Source organism: Hibiscus syriacus, unplaced genomic scaffold (assembly GCF_006381635.1).
Source record: "Hibiscus syriacus cultivar Baekdansim isolate YM2019G1 unplaced genomic scaffold, ASM638163v2 tig00111207_pilon, whole genome shotgun sequence".
Lineage (NCBI taxonomy): Eukaryota > Viridiplantae > Streptophyta > Magnoliopsida > Malvales > Malvaceae > Hibiscus > Hibiscus syriacus.
In genome coordinates, this window is record NW_024063019.1 from 2369602 (window position 1) to 2389739 (window position 20138).

The 20138-nt window shown below is 36.8% G+C and overlaps 1 protein-coding gene and 1 pseudogene across 1 annotated transcript; one reads left to right on the plus strand and one right to left on the minus strand.

Moving 5' to 3' along the window:
• Positions 1–410: 410 nt before the first annotated feature.
• Positions 411–3383, plus strand: LOC120155751 (annotated as a pseudogene).
• A 3809-nt stretch (positions 3384–7192) lies between these two features.
• Positions 7193–7751, minus strand: LOC120155752 (calcium-binding protein CP1-like). The gene has a single exon (XM_039167229.1). The coding sequence runs from the start codon at positions 7688–7690 to the stop codon at positions 7193–7195; it is 498 nt and encodes a 165-aa protein (XP_039023160.1). The 5' UTR covers positions 7691–7751.
• Positions 7752–20138: the final 12387 nt, after the last annotated feature.

A 20138-nucleotide genomic window follows, 5' to 3' on the forward strand; every position in this document is an offset into this window, starting at 1 on the left:
CACGCGTCACCATTTTTCGGTGAGTCACCACACGTTTGGTGACTCACCAAAAATCCTCTGTGAGACCGGTCCGAAGCCATCACCGATGGTGGCTATAAAAGCCACCGAGCCCCTGCCAACAAAAACAAGGGAGAACAACGAACCAAAACAAAATAATACACCCACAAGCAACCACAGCAGCCAATAGTGAATCAAAAGAAGGAAAGAGACCTACCGAGAAGAAACACGGCCACCGGAGAACCCCTGCGCCTCCACGTGTTGCTGGAAAATTAAAATCCCAAAGGTAGTTTTTTTAGATCTAGGAAATAATAAGCGGTTTTAGAAAAAAAGAGTGTCGGATTCGGCTTAAGGGAGTCGGGATCTATTTACTAGGGAGATTTGGAAATTTTGGCCACCATTCACGGTGGTCGATGGTGGAGGTTTGCGGTGGCAGACGGCTGCCGACCGGTGACCGGATTCCCTCCGGTGAGGGAATCCTAGAGAGAGGCGAGAGAGTTTATTAAACTCTTTCAATTAGAGAGAGAATAGAGAAATAAGAGAATGATAAAAATGGCCAAGAAGGAAAATAATATCCAAAATCCCATTATTCAATGCTTTAGCCCCTCGCAACCATCAAATCAGGGTCACCAGACTCTACCTCTAAAGATAACACAAGCTAGTCTTCCATCAGGAGAGTTGAATGATAGTAAAAGGAAATCACAGAGTTTTCAGTTCCCTTCTTTCCATTTTTCATACAAAAGTCATATTCTGAAATGCTTAAAGTTGGGTTGATTACACCACGTTATGCCTAGCCACAGTGGCCTCCGAACGAGAAATTATCTTATAAGAAGGTTCCTTAGGTAAACTATACTGAAACCTAAGGATGTTCAACTAACGTTTCTAGCAACCTTGACGGAAAATTATAGGATCCTTTAGAGCAAGCAATTCAGAGATCCAAGGCAGAGAAGTAAAAAGCCAGAATTCAATGCCCAAACATTTCTTTTCCAACAGAGATTAATGCAGTCAAGTCCCGTAAGGGTTACATAGCGCAAGAGAAGGAGAAAAAATCCAAACAAGAAGGCTTCAGTGGATGTAATCCGAGACTGACCCATAGGATTAGGAACGAATTGGCCAGATACAAACCTTAAAGCATCTCAGATTCCTATATCAGATATTCTAATGACAAGTGGGGAATTAGACATTTCAAAGAGCCTGAAAGATACTCCACAAATCATTGCAAAAACTGTTGCTCAAAACCTAACCAAGATTATCATCCTAAAAAAATCATTCTGGATTAAAATCTGGGCCCAATTTCCAACCAGGGAAGAGAGATCTAAACAAGCAAAAAGAAAAAGAGGTCAACCTGAAAGAATATGATAATCTTTAGGGGCCTATGAAGAATACTTTCCAGTTTGAGAAGTTAATGTTGAACCACATTTGGTGGAAGTAATTGATGAAGAAGAGAAGAAGAAAGATCAAAAGATGCATGTCAACGAAATGCCCGAAGATGATGAGGTTGGAAAATTCATACTAAAATGTGACCATGTTTCCCCAAAGGAGAAATGAACAAATGGATTACAAACAATATCCGTATAGTTTTTAGATGAAATTTAGATTAATACTCGGAATTAACACTTATGCTTTTGCCCAAGAGCATAAAGGAATATTTTGTGAAGGGCTGTTATGTTAATCTTACTTTGTTTACAATGGAAGATGATTTCCTTCATTTCTCAAGTGGCAATCTTTTATACATTTTCATATTCTTTATCATTCTTTAATTTCCTATTTTATTTTTTCATTCATTCCATACAAATAACTATCACTCTTCGAATGTATATAATTGTCCCAAATTTTATTTATAGGTGCCCTAATCATTCATAGCATGAATGTCTCTGAATTTTAATTATGAGATAAATTTTGAGCAGCCTCTGTTTAGTAGAACTCTATGAGTGCAAAAATAAGAAAGAATAGGATATTTCTTACAAATTATTGAGTCTGGGGAAAGATGAGGATGAACATATCTTATCTCACCATAAAGAAATCGAGATTTTAAATGAAGAAGAGACAATAGAGATTATTTTGTCAACCATCATAACATATAGTTGCGTTATTCTTGTGATTTACCATGCATTAATGTTGGCAATCCAAAGCGTCCCACTTATATTCCCATTGAGTTTTTCTCTTTGGTGTACTTGTAACGCTATACAAAAGCTCCGAACACCACTTTCCAGGTAGCTTCGCTGGTTGAAAAATCAATACAGAAACCTCAGGAAAGAATAATTGTCTTGTTTAGTGCTTTATAGAGGAGAAATTATGGTACTAGCCAATGTTGAGTTCATGTGGCACTTCTATCAGCATTAATTTCACCCAAGTGGAAGGTCGTGTTCTGCTTGCACCAAGGTTAAAAGTGATGAATTATGAGGATTTCTTTCCATGAAATGGGCAATGGAATTTTAACAACAAAAACTAGTAAACCCAACTAAGATTGAATGATAGGATGCTTTTAATTTCTTGGCATAATGTGATACATATAGCCTTGTTTGAGATCTGATTAGATGTGGAGACATGAAAGGAATTAGGATAGACCCTCCCATTAATGTGTTTCAAGAGACAAATCAGAACAGGAGTTGCTCTCCCGTTATTAGAGTGGATAAAAGGTTTGAGGACATCCAATCTAAACTTTTTAAAGCTCCATAGCTCAACTTTTGTACTTTACCTAGACATCTGTATGGACACAGTCACCTAAGCTTGAAATGATAGATTCTCTATTCAAAAGAGTGTCTGACAAGGGGGATGAGGGTATCATTAGGGAGATTCTTTTGGATTTCTATATAAGTTCAGGAAGAGGAATCCTGATCGGATGATCATATTCAGGGGTAAGATCAATAGGTCTCAATTCGATCAGGCTTTGAACAAAAACTGGATCAAGTCATCGAGGCTTGCAAATTTCTTGATGAGAGTTAGAACCATGAGTTTGTGGTCATCGTTGCACAGAAAACCCATCCTGCTAAGTTTTTCCAGCAGGAATCTCCTGATAATGTCTCACATGACGCTGTTATAGACAACAAAATCTGTCATCCAAAAAACAATGACTTCTATCTTTTTGGCTCATGCGGGAATGATTAGAACCATGAGGCCTGCCCGTTATCATGTTTTGTTAGATTATATTGGAACCAGTTCATTCTCTATTGTATGTGTACCAAAGGAGCACCACCGCGATCTCTATCATTGCTCTTATTTTCTATGCCCACTTGGCAACTTCTCAGTGGGGGCAATTTATGAAGCTTGAGGATGCCTATGAGACATCGTCGAGTCATGGTGGTGTTACTGTTCCCGAAGCCATTTTCGTCCCTCAGCTTTCCAGATTGAAGGAAAATGTCAGCTATTCTATGTTATTCTGTTGAAAAAGAGCCACTTTTGAACCATCATTTTGCGTAGGCTTTTGCAACTCAAGACTTATTTAAGTTATCTTCGAAGTAAACATGTGTTCGGACCTTTTTGGGGTTTTGCCAACGTTATTGATAGACATGAATGATTGTTGATTAGCCATAACTTTCTTCTCCAATGGCTTGTTTTTGGCTTCATCATGTGAAATGGCTTAGGAACGAGGGAAAGCTTAGGAACGAGGGGTGGTTTTTGAGTAAAGGGAAAATGTTTAGTTTGGGGATATGGATGACTCATGATTAGGGGTATTAGAAATGGGTTAACGCAATTTATTCAACCTAAAAGATAATATGATTATTTTATTTAATTAATAGTAGCCTAGCTTAGATGGCTATGGCTCTAGGCTTAAGTTTCTAGAGGAATGTGGGTTCAAAACCCACCACTCACATTTTAATATTTAAAATTTTCCTCCCTTTGATATTTTTAGCTATGGTATGATGGTGAAATTATGAGATAAGTCCCTAAACTATTCTTATTTTTTAGTTTATCCTAAAATTATTATTATAAGTCTAATTTAACCCGCTTAATTTATCTAATGAATTTTTAATATTTTTACCCAAAATTTTGGGGTGTGACATAATAAAAAACAAAAAAATAAAAAAAAGTTTTCTTCTTACCTTCATATTCTAGCTTTTCTTTCTGAGATTTTAGAAATAGAAAACGAAAGTAAAAGGATGAGTAGTCAGTTTACCTTAGTCTGTCGTCGGAGTTATTATCATCTGTGCCACGAAGTTGAGGGTCGAAGCTTTGGAGGCTAGGAGCCTTTTCATGTTAGTTTTGGGCTTTGTTTTGGGGTTTAGATAACAAAAATGAGGTGTTTGAGAGTAGGGTTTATTTATGTTTTATGTTTAGGAAAAATTAGTTTAAGTTAGTAAAATATAGGTTTCATATAAAAGTTTAGTTGCAAATTCACTTTAGGTCTCTGTAATTTAGGCGCTTATTTCCATCTTGGTAACTAATATTTGATTTTATTTCAAATTGATGGGCTTATATGTGTTAATTCTCCCTATTATTTTGTTTAGAAATGTCTTAGGTTTCAAAATTGGGTAAATCACACTTTAGGTCCCTTTAACTTTTACGTGTTCTTACATTTCAATCTCCTGTCCTATCGTTTTTATTCTTTAAGGTTTGATGCTTGGTATTTTTCTTTGATTTAATTTTGGTAACTTTTATTTCTGTCAATTTACTTTAATTTGACATTTTTTCTATTTTATTACATTTTAGTCACCGATTTTTCCTTTTTTATTTTATTACGAATTTGATGTGGTAGTTGCAATTTATTCATTTTAGTCACTATTTATTTATGATTTGATTATTGTTTTTACATTTTAGTCCTCATTATTAAATATTGATATTAAACGTTAATATGACCTTGTGGTGACACACCCTGGGTATGATCCACATTATTTATGGTCCAGGTAAAATTCTAACTTTTAACTGTTAACATACTAATTTATTAACCACCAATTTAAAAAATATATTTGAATCATTTTTACAACCTCGTGATTATCCCCCAGGGTATGATTCGTGTTATTTATGGTTCAGGTAACAATTAAAAAATTTACCCCTAACTCGTAATTTATTCGATTGACTAATTTCTAGTCCTTTAATTTAATTTCTGTTATTTTAATTTTAACTTTAAAAGATCAATGCTTACATTTCAGTCCTTTAAATTCCAGCTTTTAATTTTCTGTATTGTCTTAATTTAAGCTTTTTATTCTGATTTCTATTATTTTAGTCCTTTATTTCAAGATTTAATTTTAGTTTTGTATTTTTAAATTATTTTAATTTAGTCCTTTTATATATTGTAATTGCCTTTAATATTTGTATCCTTTTAATTTAGTCCTTGATAGATCACTAGATTTTTAGATTTAGTCCTTAAAGCTAGAATCTTTTTAATTTGGTCCCTAACCTTTTAGGCTTAATTTGAAATTTTTGTCCTTTAATTTGAGGGAATTTTAATTTGGTCCTTACTTTTGTTCGAGGTTGCATTTTAATTATTCGATTTAATAATCGATTAAAATTAATTAGGATTAATATTAGAGCCTTCACTTTAGGCTTAATTTCAAATGAAGTCCTTTAATTTAGGATAATTTTTAATTTGGTCCTCGCGTATTCTTGTGGTTCCATTTTGACTATTCGACTCAATAATTTATTAGAAATGATTTGAATAAATATGAGAGCCTACATTTCTAGGTTTAATCCCTTAGATTCATTAAATTTCATAATTTGACACTTCAAGTTAAAGGGAAGCCTTAATTAATTCATTTACTATAATTAGTTTCTATAACCAATTGTTTGACTGCATTTTGATTTTCAAAATAAGGCAATGTTCATTTATTAGGGGTTAGTAGTGTATCTCCCGCTTTTGCCCGGGGGTGACCGATGTTGATTCCCGAAGTAAATCAACATCCTTTTCAAAATCCCACATCACGATTTCTAAATTATTAAGGCAATGTTTATTTATTGTGGTTGACTGCTTTTGCTTGGGGTGGTCGTTATTAGTCTTGGTAAATCGACATCCTTTCTCAAAATATGCATACATAGTGATTTTTAAATTAAATAAAGTTCTAAACTCAAAATTTCCAATTTTTTAAATATAGGGTAATCGACTAGGTACCAATTTTGGACGCTATGGGGGTGCTAATCATTCTCCACGCGTAACTAACGCTCGAACCCGTTTTCTGATTTCACATACCAAAACTTGGTATATGTTTTATTAAAATTACTTGATTTTAGGTATTTTAATCTCACCTTAAAAATAATTGGTGGCGACTCACATCTTTTCATAAAAACCTTTAATTTTCCAAAACCTGTCGAATCAGTCTTTCCATCGAAAATCTGGTTGCGACAAATTGAAATTTACTTTAAAATATTTGAATAAGGTAGATATTATATGATTTTAAATACTATAAAGTAAACATATTATTATTTTCAACAAAAAATATATTCTTTTTTTTCTAACCAATAAATTAAAAATAATCTCTGCAAAAATAGCAAAGTGACCCCTCTATATTTTTGATAGAAGTATAATGATCCATCTGCTAAAATTTTGAATTTTTGTATTCTTCTATAGTTAAATACTTTTATGCAAAATTTTAATATATTTTCAGATAAATGATGTGAAAATTAATATTGATTGGGATTAAAAGAATATATGGTATATTTATATTTTTTATTATACCTATTTATCTTTAAAAATTTATATAAAGAAATATATAAATTTTATAAATTTAAATTTTATAATATATATACATATATTAGAAATAATAAAATAATATATTTTCTATGAATTTTTATATAAATATGTTTATTTCAATATTCATAATTCAACTTTTATAAGATGTAGATTCTAATAATCTTACATTCCTTCAACTGAATATTATAACCTTACATTTCTATCAATCAAACCAAATACAATAATATAATATTCCCAATATAATATTCCATGAACCATATGCCATCTTAGGTTTACGTTCATTACAGTTTAACTATTTCCTTCTTAGGTTTACACCATAAGAAGCTATAATTTACGTTTTCTCAAGTGATTAAAATTCAGTCATTACGATCGAAAGCAAATTCAATGTCAACGTCATATGCCAGTGCTGTACTCGACTACTCATTAATAAAATAACAAATCTTGATGGGTTAAGATTCCTTTTAAATAAAAAAATATAAAATATAAAAATATAAGAGAATATTTTATTTCCAACTTGACGAGAATTCATTTGATCCATCATTTGAATCACATATAAAATACATATTAAAATCAATCAGCAAAGTCAACACCCAAAATCTGGAGCAAAGCATTGAAAGAAACATCCTGTTCGTCGTCACCACCTAATGTGATCATTGCCTTAATATCTTCATCGGAAGCAGAAAATCCAGCCCATTCCATATAACTTTTCAAATCCTCATGGCTCAATCTCCCATCTCCATCTTTGTCCATTACCTTGAATACATCTTCCATTATTACCTCAAAAATTGTCTTCTTCTTCTTCGACGACAATCCTAAGACATGCTCGAACTCCTCGTATTCCACGAACCCATCTTTGTTTAAATCCGCCAAAGAAATCATTGACTCGATCATATCGTCCTCGTTATAACCAGAGTCGTTCCCGTTACAAAACCCTGCGTATAATCTCCTTAAATCTTCTCTACCGATCTTCCCGTCACGATCTGCGTCGAGAACCTCGAATGCTGACCTGAACTCCAATGGTGAATTTGTCTTCGTCGGCCGACTCGGGTTTCTCTCCCATTGACACATTTTATTTTTTGACGGCTCCTCGAAATTTCTGGGTTTTCTTCGAATGTAAACAAGTTTTGGGTTTTGGTTGGAGAGACAGTTTAAAGGAGATTGGGTGAAATTTGGATGCTCTTTAGATGAACTGACATATAAAAAAAAAGTTAAAACACGTGTGTTTGATGAACTGACATAAAAAATGTTAAAATAGGATTTGAAATATTTTAGTATTTAGTTATTCAGGTCAGTTTAGTATTTACTTAAAAAAATAGGGTTTAACGTTAAATAGATAGTTTTTAAATATATATATTTATTTATTTATTTTTAACACAAATATAAAAATAAAAAATTTCAGTTTTTAAAATTAAAACTGAAATTGCAATTGTAGTTCTCATTTGTTATTATTTATTGTTTCTGTATGATGTGTTTGTTTTATAATTTTTTATTGAGACATAATTATATGATTGATAAGTCATTTGTAAATTTTAAAAATTATATATAATTTCATGAAATACATACAATCATTACAAATTCTTTTCTTTTATGATAAAATTTATTTTTGTATTTTTATCATAATTTAAGTTGATATATTTTATATATTATAGTAATAATAAATTAAATATCATTCAAATATATATTTTTTAACTTACAATATCATGTTTAAAATGGTTATTACCTTTTAAAAAAACACACTTAAATCTTATAATAAACTTTTCAAAAATATTTTCTTACATTGTTCTTCCACTAACTTATCCAAAAGATTACTGTTAACTTCCTAAAAATGCTACTTTTTAAAGCCTTTTTCACTTAAGTTATTGTTTGCTTAAAAGCTCATTTTAGTCATTTTAGGATCATGTAGTTGCATATAGTTGCATTTGTGGTGGTTGTGCTATTTTATTTCTTAATGGTGCTGTTTGAGGGAAAGGTGCAGTTTGTCTATGGTGTGCAGGGAATAGCAAGGAAAAGGATTCTTTGGGAAGTAATGCCGCGGCATCACACGTTGCTAAAGTAGATTGAAATGCCTTGGCATTTCTGGCGCAGAAAAACACAAAAAGATATTTCTGCATAAGGACAGCTGGCACTGGACAACTGTCTCTGCACGTGAAGGACTGTTGTAACCGCCTGCCAGAGCTGCCAATGGACCACCGCCACTTGGAGGATAAGGATCATGCACAACATGTGATTCTAGGGGGTATGAGGGGTATTTTGCACCCAACAAACTCATCATTACCCCCTAGATATTTTATTTATTATATATGACACCTCATGGGAGAGAGGGACATACGGAGAGAGAGCACACGCAAGCAGAAAAAAATCACATTTTTATTTTCTTTTCCTTTCTTCTTCCTTGGGATATTCCTCCATTGATAAAGCTCCAAGGAGTGGCAAGCTAGGCGCCGAAAGGAGCTAGCGAGCTAGGTGGTTCGTGGTGGCCGAGAGGAGACCTCCGGTGGCGCGTCGAAGGCTTCTTCTCACTTCCCTTTTTACTGCTATTTTTCTATTAATTTGTGGGTTGTTGGAACGAATATTTTCATGACTTTGTGTTTGGATATTTCGAACCCCACCATGAACTAACTTATTTGGTGGTGGTTGGTTGAATGGTTGTTTAAACTTTATTTTTAATGGTATATTTAAGTTTATTTTGGTTCTTTATCTGCTTTGCTTATGAATGCTTCACCATCTAGGCTTGTAAGAGGCATGGAAATGTCCATCTCTTAGATGAAGGTTAGGTATTCGGAAGAATCCTAAACTAAAAATACTTGTAAGTATTCGGAAGAAACGCAAGATAAGATCCTCATAAGCAATGGGTTATGGTATTTTCAAGGGGCTTTGAACCGGCCTAGGAATATTATAACTTAATCCCTTAGATCTCGGAAGAGACTAGGATAGGATTTCAACGACTAAGAAAGGTGTCTTTATCAATAGGGTAGGTTGTCCAACATCGTTGAGTGAGAGCAGATGCCTTGGCATCCTATTCTGTTAGGTTCTTTTGAACACCTTAGGAAAGCCTTGTCGAGTAAGTAAAGACAAGATAACTTGAATATACTTGGGAAATAAGTTTAGCAACCTTAGACCAATCCTTACCATTCATTTCATTGGAAGCTTGTCACGTGAGGATTATTTTCTTCTTATTTTATTTATTTATCTTTTTATTTACTGTTTTTATCATTTTTCATTGCCTTGACATTTCACCATACTCAATATTAAACATCCATTATTGCCACTGCATTTCCATTTGCTACACCATCACACCATCAATCCGCATCCACTAGCCTACACATATCCATTGCCGTGACATTTGTATATACCAAGACTAACTATACTTAGATAGAATATTGCATTGTTTTGGTTAGACTTTTATGATTTCACCCAATCCCTGTGGAGACGATACTCACTCATCATTATATTACTTGAGCGATTGTGTATACTTGCACATTATTTGCGTATATTTTATAATACTCACAAAAAGCGAACAAGTTTTTGGCGCCGTTGCCGGGGATTGGCAGCCTGAAGTTATTTAGTTTTGCCAGAGCATTTTATTTTGTTTTGCATTTTTATTTTTGTATAGTTTACTTGATATTTTTGTTTTATTTTTCAGGTTTATTTAGTGTATGCCTAGAAGAAATTCTGAAGAGCCTTTGGAACCGATAGAACCTGAGATTGAAAGACTCTTTAGAAGAAGAAGACGTGCTCAAGGAAATATGTATCAGATTGGAAACCAAGGCATTGGTCAAGATGACGGAAATCAGAATGCCGCGGCATTAAACAATGCTGAACCTGCTATCAGGCCTCGTGTTATTCGAGATCATTTAAATACGATGCTGGATGATCTGAATCCTGGGATTGTGGCACCCAAAATTCAAACTGCACATTTCGAGCTGAAACCAGTCATGTTCAACATGTTGAATTCCATTGGGCAGTTTGGAGGTATGCCAACTGAAGATGTCAGGCAGCACATTCGCAATTTTCTGGAAGTTTGTGATTCTTTCCGCCAATAAGGAGTGCATGAGGATTTTCTGAAATTGAAGCTTTTTCCGTATTCATTGCGTGACCGAGCAAGAGCTTGGTTGAGTGGTGTATCAGCCGGTTCGATGGAATCATGGGCCGATCTTTGCAAGAGTTTCTTATTGAGGTACAACCCACCAAACATGAATTCGCAGCTAAGGAATGAAATATCATCTTTTCGCCAGGGCGACGACGAATCCATGTATGAGTGTTGGGATCGTTACAAGAGTTTGCTTCGAAAGTGTTTAAATCATGGTTTTCATGATTGGACTCAAGTATTCATGTTCTATAATGGAGTCAATGCACCCACGAGGATGTTACTGGATGCCTCGGTAAATGGGACATTGCTGGACAAATCACCTACGGAGGCATTTGCTATCTTGGACAGAATTTCTAACAATGATTATCAATTTCCTTCCTCAAGACTTGGGAGTGGGAGGAGAGCACCTGGAGCATTCGAGTTAGAAGCCAAAGATTCGGTGTCCGCTCAACTCTCCACTATTACTAATATGTTGAAGAACTTACAATGTTCCACTGATGTGAAGGAAGTGAAAACAACTAATCTGGCATGTCTGTTATGCCAAGGTAATCATCACGAGAGCGAATGCCCAACCAACCATGAGTCTATCAACTTTGTAGGCAATTACAATCGAGGCAGCAATAATCCTTACTCAAACACTTATAATGCTGGATGGCGTCAGCATCCTAATTTCTCATGGGGAAATCAAGGAGCCCACAATGCTAATCAACCTACTAGGCAGCAGAATCACAATGAGCCTCAAAGTTACCAAAATGCTATGCCATGGCATAATGCTAACAAAGGAGCTTCATCTTCAGCGAGCATAAGTTCCTTAGAAGCTACAATTCAAGAATTCATATCTACTACGAAGACAATGCTGCAAGACCATTCTACTTCAATTAAGAATCAAGGAGCTTTACGTCATAGTCAAGGCGCCTTACTTCAAAGCCATAGCTCGTCTCTGAGAGCTTTGGAAGGTCAAGTTGGTCAGATTGCTACGGCATTGCAAGAGCATCAGCAAGGACGTTTTCCAAGTGATACTGAATTCACTAAAGGGCCTGGAAAAGAGCATTGCAATGTGTTAACTCTTATGAGTGGAACATAAATCAATCGACAAGTCAAGGATAGTGGGCCACAACATGATGATTCTAATTCCACTACTGAAGCTGAATTACAAGATGATAGAGTTTCTGAGAAGGAAAAGGAGGAGGATTCTGCCAAGGTACCAGATTCTGATGCCAAGGCAACAGAAAATTCTATTCCTACAGCTAAGGAAGCTAGACCTCCCCCACCCTTCCCGCAAAGATTTAAGAAGCACAATGATGAAGTTCAGTTCAAGAAGTTCGTAGACATTCTTGATCAGCTCCATATCAATATACCTCTCTTGGAAGTTGTTGAACAGATGCCGATGTATGCAAAATTTCTGAAGGACATCTGTACCAAGAAGAGGAAAGTAGAGACTGTTGCCACGGCAACAGAATTTTGTTCTTCATTGAGTAAGTTGCCGCCAAAGAGAAATGATCCGGGCAGCTTCATTATTCCTTGTTCAATTGGAGCTAATTTCATTGGAAAGGCTTTATGTGATCTTGGTTCAAGTGTCAACTTAATGCCGAAATCGATATTCTTGAAGCTTTGCATAGGAGATGCAAGACCCACCTCAGTTATTTTACAACTTGTCGACAAATCCCATGTTAAACCTGAAGGGAGAGTCGAGGATGTCATAGTAAGGGTGGACAAGTTTGTGTTTCCAGTCGACTTCTTAATTCTGGACTGCGAAGTTGATGCCAAGGCACCAATCATTCTGGGAAGACCTTTCCTAGCCACTGGACGTATCTTGATAGACTGTGAAAAAGGTGAACTCACCATGAGAGTGGTTGATCAGTGTGTGACTGTTAATGTTTTTAGAACGCTCAAATATGTTGATGACACTGAAGAATGCCAAGGCATTTCTGAATTGAACTCAGTGATTGAAGAAGAGACTGAACATCTTTGCCAGAACAACTTCATTCAGCTAGCAGAAAATGAATATTGGGTGGATGATGAAAGCTTAGTGGAGTCTGACGACTTTCCAATTTTGGAGGAGCAATCTACCTTAGTACAAGTTAGATCAAGTATGAATTTTGAACCTCTGAATTTTGATGAATTCATTTCTCCTAAGCCTTCATTATTGCATGCACCCAATTTAGAGCTTAAGACTTTTCCAGGGCATCTTAAATATGTTTACTTAGGTAGCGATGAGACTTTACCGGTGATTATTTCCGCTAACCTTACTGCTAACCAAGAGCAAAGTTTGTGAAGTGTTTTGATGCAGCATAAGAAAGCAATTGGTTGGACTATGGCCGATTTGAAAGGCATTAGTCCCACGATCTGCATGCACAAGATTCTGCTAGAAGATTACCACGACAATTCAATTGAACCACAAAGAAGACTCAACCCTATTATGAAGCAAGTGGTGATGAAAGAAATTCTGAAATGGCTTGATGCTGGAGTGATCTACCCTATCTCCAATAGCTCATGGGTGAGCCCTGTCCAATGTGTTCTGAAGAAAGGAGGCACGACGGTGGTTACGAATCAGGATAATGAGCTATTATCCACTCGCACTGTGACCGGATGGAGGATATGTATGGACTATAGAAAACTAAACAAAGCTACAAAGAAGGACCACTTTCCTCTACCTTTCATCGACCAAATGTTGGATCGATTAGCCGACAAAGCATTCTATTACTTTTTGGATGGGTACTCGGGGTACAATCAAATTTCCATCGCACTAGAGGACCAGGAGAATACTACATTTACTTGTCCCTATGGCACTTTTGCCTTTAGGAGGATGCCTTTTGGACTCTGTAATGCCCCGATAACATTTCAGCGCTGTATGCAAGCTATATTTTCAGATATGGTTGAGGATTTTCTGGAGATCTTCATGGACGATTTTTCTGTTTGTGGGGATGACTTTGAATGATGCCTCGGCAATTTAGCAAAAGTTCTCAAGAGATGCGAGGAGGCTGAGTTGGTCTTAAACTGGGAAAAATGTCACTTCATGGTGACTGAAGGTATTGTATTAGGCCACAAAATTTCATACAAGGGTATTGAGGTAGACAAGGCAAAAATTGAAGTGATTGAAAAATTGCCACCACCAACTTCGGTCAAGGGAATAAGAAGTTTTCTTAGACATGCTGGATTTTATAGAAGATTTATCAAAGACTTCTCTAAGATTTCTAAGCCCTTGTGCACATTTCTTCAACAAAACCAACCCTTTGTGTTTGACGAATTATGCCTCGGCGCATTTATTGAGATGAAACGACAACTGATCTCGGAACCCATTGTAGTCCCTCCCAACTGGACATCACCATTTGAGCTGATGTGTGATGCAAACGATTATACCGTAGGAGCTGTTTTGGGGCAACGCCGAGGTAAAATCTTTCATGTTATTTATTACTCTAGACGCACTTTAAATGAAGCACAATTGAACTACACCACCACTGAGAAAGAATTACTTACCGTAGTATTTGCTTTTGATAAATTTAGACCTTACCTAATAGGCACTAAAGTTATTGTTCACACTGATCATTCGGCTATAAAATACTTAGTGAACAAAAAGGATGCCAAGCCTAGACTTATTAGGTGAATCTTACTTTTGCAAGAATTTGACTTAGAGGTGGTAGATAGAAAAGGAACTGAAAATCAAGTTGCTGATCACTTATCTAGGCTAGAGAACAATTATGAATGCCATGACACTGTAGATATCCAAGAGGAATTTCCTGATGAGAAAATTTTATATACCGCGGCAATCCCGTGGTACGCTGACCTTGTTAATTTTCTTGTTAGTGGAATTGTGCCTTTTGATTTGAATAGTCAGGCTAAAAAGAAGTTCAAGCACGATGCAAGGCACTATTTTTGGGATAAGCCATATCTATTCAAACATTATGCCGATCAGCTCATTAGACGATGTGTACCCGAAGAGGAGCAAAGTGATATTTTGTACCATTGTCATTCGGCCCCAAGTGGAGGCCATTTTGGTGGAGCAAGGACTGCTGCTAAGGTCCTGCAATCAGGCTTTTACTGGCCAACTTTGTTTAGAGATGCCCAAGAATTTTACAAAGGAGGTGATCGATGCCAACGGACTGGAAACATCTCCAGACGACATGAGATGCCGCTGCAAAATATTTTGGAGATAGAGCTGTTTGATGTGTGGGGCATCGACTTCATGGGACCATTCCCATCTTCTGAAGGAAAATTATATATATTGCTTGTTGTGGATTATGTGTCAAAGTGGGTGGAAGCAATAGCAACATCAAGGAATGACTCCAAGACCGTACTCAAGTTTTTGCACAAGTATATTTTCACTCGGTTTGGAGTACCTCGTGCTATCATCAGTGATGAAGGAACCCATTTTGATAACAAGTTGATTGCCAAGGCATTGCTGAGATATGGAGTTCGACACAAGATTACCACGGCATATCATCCGCAGACAAATGGCCAAGCTGAGATATCTAATCGAGAGATCAAGCAGATTTTAGAGAAAGTGGTGAACCCAAAGCGAAAGGATTGGTCGCCAAAGTTGGATGAAGCACTTTGGGCGTACAGAACAGGATTCAAAACTCCTTTGGGGATGTCACCCTTCAAGTTAGTGTATGGTAAAGCTTGTCATCTCCCGGTTGAGCTTGAACATAAAGCTTATTGGGCTATCAAGCGATTGAATTTTGATGCTCAACTAGCTGGGGAGCAGAGATTATTAGAACTTAATGAAATGGAAGAGTTTAGAGCACAAGCATATGAGAATGCTCGGATATACAAGGAGAAAACCAAGAAGTGGCATGACCAAAAACTGATGCCACGACATTTTCATGTGGGGCAACAAGTCTTGCTTTACAACTCCAGGCTTAAACTCTTTCCTGGGAAGCTAAAATCTCGATGGTCAGGGCCATTTGAGTTGCATTATGTCTATCCCCATGGAGCTGTTGACATCAAGAGAATAGACAATGGGAAGATCTTCAAGGTCAATGGCCAGCGTCTGAAAGCCTACAATGGAATTCCACCACCGCACGACAAGGATGTGTTATGGCTGCACGATACTGAAGCGTGCCCAGAGGAGAACCAAAATTTGATGCCTCGGCATTGAATTTGTGTCTGTGCATAAATAAAATTTAACATTCAAATTTTTTTTCTTTAGTTTTATTTTATTTTATTTTGTAATTAATTTTTGATCTGATTTATAGGGACCACATTGCTGCAAACCGTACAAGGAACGGTTACCAAAGGGAGGAAAGGACAAAGCATTACTTGGAGAGATATTCTTTTAATTTATTTCTTTTTGTTTAATTTAAATTCTGACATTTCTTTTTCTCTTTCCACAGACTTGTCCTATCACATCATTACTTTTTGGCAGTTTTCCTTCCCCATACACGCACAACCCCCACCCACTAATTTCTCTCTTAATCGTCCTATCACCCCTTTTCCCTCCCAAATTTTTAACTTTTTCTTTTCTCTTTCTTTATTCATTTTTTCTTTTTCATGTTAACTTTTACTTTTTCTCTCTCTTTTACTCATCTTCTTTCCTTATTCTCTCCATAGCCGAAATACATCCAAGTTGTTTAAAGCTTTCAAAAGCTTCTTCCTTTTTCATTTTTCTTACTTCAAAAACACTGAAAATGGTGCGCTCAAGACCAGCTCCAACCGACACGACCGCTTGGCAACAGTTTGAGAACGATGAGGCTAAGGCTCGGTTCCAAAACTTCAAGAACCGAAAACTCTTTTTTGAGTTAGGATTTATTTTTATCGAGGAAACCGATGGTGGTTTTGGACCCGATGTTATGGACATCGTGACGCCACTCAAGTGGCAGAAGTTTGCTTGTCATCCTGGTTCGGTGAACGCCTCATTAGTTAAGGAGTTCTATGCGAATATCTCCAAGCCTAATAAACACTCCATCTTCGTTCGAGGTAAGCAAATCTGTTTTACATCCACTGCTATTAATCATTATTTTCATTTGCAGGATGTTGTGGATAACCATGCCACGTTCGAAGAGGAAGCCGATAGCAACACATACGATGGGGTCTTGGAGGACCTTTGTTTCGAAAACACTGAGTGGAATGGTCGCCAGATGAGCCGATACTCGGTCAACCGGGAACGTCTTCAGTCGCGTGCCAAATTATGGAATCACTTCCTCAAGCATAAACTCATGCCCACCTCCCACAACACTACGGTATCACTTTCACGCTTATTGCTTTTACATTCTATAATGGTATCCCGTCAGATCGATGTGGGTCGTATCATTGTTCAGCAAGTTCACGACTGTTTGGGTAAAAAGACAAGTGCTTTGGGGTTTCCTAATTTAATTACTGCTTTATGTCGTAAGAAAAAGGTTGAGGAAAATGCTTTTGATGAAATTTTACCTGGATTATCGGGCATTACTAGGGCTAGACTTCCACTGTTGTTGGGAATTGAAAATCCCAAGTCTAACGACCTTGTTCATGAACAATCTGCAGGTGCTACATAATCGAATACCGAGGCAAGGTTACTTGCTCTCGAGGAAGCTGTGACGCAGACTCAAACTCAAATGCATGCTTTACACGGTGACATCCGTAACTTCTTTGGATATGTGAAGCATAGAGATGTTGTGGTGGAATCATTCTTTCAAGAAATCATTCCCCACTGACAACGGAATTTTCCTGGATTCCCAGACGAAATTCTACCGGCATTCAATGCCGAGGCATCTCCAGAGCCTGAGCACGAGGCACCTGATCCTCCTGCTGATGACCCTACTCCTGATACACACCGTTCCGAAACTCCTGAATATCCATCCACTGTCCATGTCCAAGAAACACCCAGTCCCGTCCCAGCACCCAATCCTTCTCATGCACAACGTAGTGGTCGCCGCACCAAGACCACGGCTGGACGCATTGCGCACTATTACTCCACTTCTTCCGAGTCCAGCCCAGCACCTATCCGAAAGCGCACTTGACGAGGAGCTGCTAGCACCTCCAAAGCACCACCACCACGTAAACATTGAGGTACCTCTCTTGCATCCATTTTCATTTAGTTGCATTTCATTGCATAACATATAGTTTATAGTTAGTTTAGTTCTCTTTAAAGCATTGAGGACAATGCTTCCCTTAAGTTTGGGGGAGGTATTTTTCTTGGTAGGTCATATGCATGATAGCATTAGCATAATATTATGCCATGGCATCAGTAAATGGTATGACAGTTAGATGAAATGTTTTGAGGATACCCGATGATGATAATTTTGTTAGGCTAGAATCTGAATGTAAATGACTGTTGAGAATGATAGAACTCACTCTAGGGCTTGATGCTTTGTGAAAAATATTTACACGATTTGTATGTTTTCTATACTTAGAAAATTTAGGAAATTTTTATGAAGGAACTTTAGTTAGTCTTGGCATTGAAATATAGTATGGTGTATAAAAGAAAAATCAAAAACAAACTCCCTTAGAAATGAAACTGTGAATAAATGCTTAAGCATAGCTGTGGAGGGACACTCCTCTTTGCCGTGGCATTTCTTGGAACTTTCTTTAATAAATGGAAGCCTTGTGCATATGAGTGAATGAAAGAAGTCACGGGATGACTCTACTTAACTAGCTCGAGGATGGAAGGTATGCTCCCTTTCATCTAGAGTGTGGGAGAGTAGGTGTGATAAGCTGACTCCCTTCGTAACAGCATAATAAAAAAAATCACAGAAAAGGGAGTAAAAATATGCTTAATGATAAGTAAATGCCTTGACAAAAACTAGGGGACTTGATTAGAAATTGTCTAAATTCGCTAAGTATAGATTGGATACAATCACGCATACACACTACCACAAAGGATTTTGACCTAGGGAAAAGTACTTGAATTCTTGATAAGTCTAGCATGTTGAAGCCTATCATTCTGAGGGTTAAAATTCAATTTTGTCCTACTGTCTTACTATCAAACTTTGCCATGACATTATGCTTATGTAACTGTTATCCATTGCTTGAGGACAAGCAAAAGCTTAAGTTTGGGGGTGTGTTAACTTCCTAAAAAGGCTACTTTTAAAGCCTTTTTCACTTAAGTTATTGTTTGTTTAAAAGCTCATTTTAGGATCATGTAGTTGCATATAGTTGCATTTGTGGTGGTTGTGCTATTTTATTTCTTAATGGTGTTGTTTGAGGGAAAGGTGCAGTTTGTCTATGGTGTGCAGGGAATAGAAAGGAAAAGGATTCTTTGGGAAGTAATGCCGTGGCATCACACGTTGCTAAAGCAGATTGAAATGCCTTAGCATTTCTGGCACAGAAAAAGACAAAAAGATATTTCTGCATAAGGACAGCTGGCACTGGACAGCTGTCTCTGCACGTGAAGGACTGTTGTAACCGCCTGCCAGAGCTGCCAATGGACCACCGCCACTTGGAGGATAAGGATCATGCACAACATGTGATTCTAGGGGTATGAGGGGTATTTTGCACCCAACAAACTCATCATTACCCCCTAGATATTTTATTTATTATATATGACACCTCATGGGAGAGAGGGACATACAGAGAGAGAGCACACGCAAGCGAAAAAAATGACATTTTTATTTTCTTTTCCTTTCTTCTTCCTTGGGATATTCCCCCATTGATAAAGCTCCAAGGAGTGGCAAACTAGGCGCCGAAAGGAGCTAGCGAGTTAGGTGGTTCGTGGTGGCCGATAGGAGACCTCTGGTGGCGCGTCGAAGGCTTCTTCTCACTTCTCTTTTTACTGCTATTTTTCTATTAATTTGTGGGTTGTTGGAACGAATATTTTCATGACTTTGTGTTTGGATATTTCGAACCCCACCATGAACTAACTTATTTGGTGGTGGTTGGTTGAATGGTTGTTTAAACTTTATTTTTAATGGTATATTTAAGTTTATTTTGGTTCTTTATTTGCTTTGCTTATGAATGCTTCACCATCTAGGCTTGTAAGAGGCATGGAAATGTACATCTCTTAGATGAAGGTTAGGTATTCGGAAGAATCCTAAACTAAAAATACTTGTAAGTATTCGGAAGAAACACAAGATAAGATCCTCATAAGCAATGGGTTATGGTATTTTCAAGGGGCTTTGATCCGACCTAGGAATATTATAACTTAATCCATTAGATCTCGGAAGAGACTAGGATAGGATTTCAACGACTAAGAAGGGTGTCTTTATCAATAGGGTAGGTTGTCCAACATCGTTGAGTGAGAGCAGATGCCTTGGCATCCTATTTTGTTAGGTTCTTTTGAACACCTTAGGAAAGCCCTGTCGAGTAAGTAAAGACAAGATAACTTGAATATACTTGGGAAATAAGTTTAGCAACCTTAGACCAATCCTTACCATTCATTTCATTGGAAGATTGTCACGTGAGGATTATTTTCTTCTTATTTTATTTATTTATCTTTTTATTTACTGTTTTTATCATTTTTCATTGCCTTGACATTTCACCATACTCAATATTAAACATCCATTATTGCCA

Excerpts from the sequence above, each read along its gene's own strand:
- LOC120155752 (XM_039167229.1), bottom strand. The coding sequence starts at position 7,690 with ATGTGTCAATGGGAGAGAAACCCGAGTCGGCCGACGAAGACAAATTCA.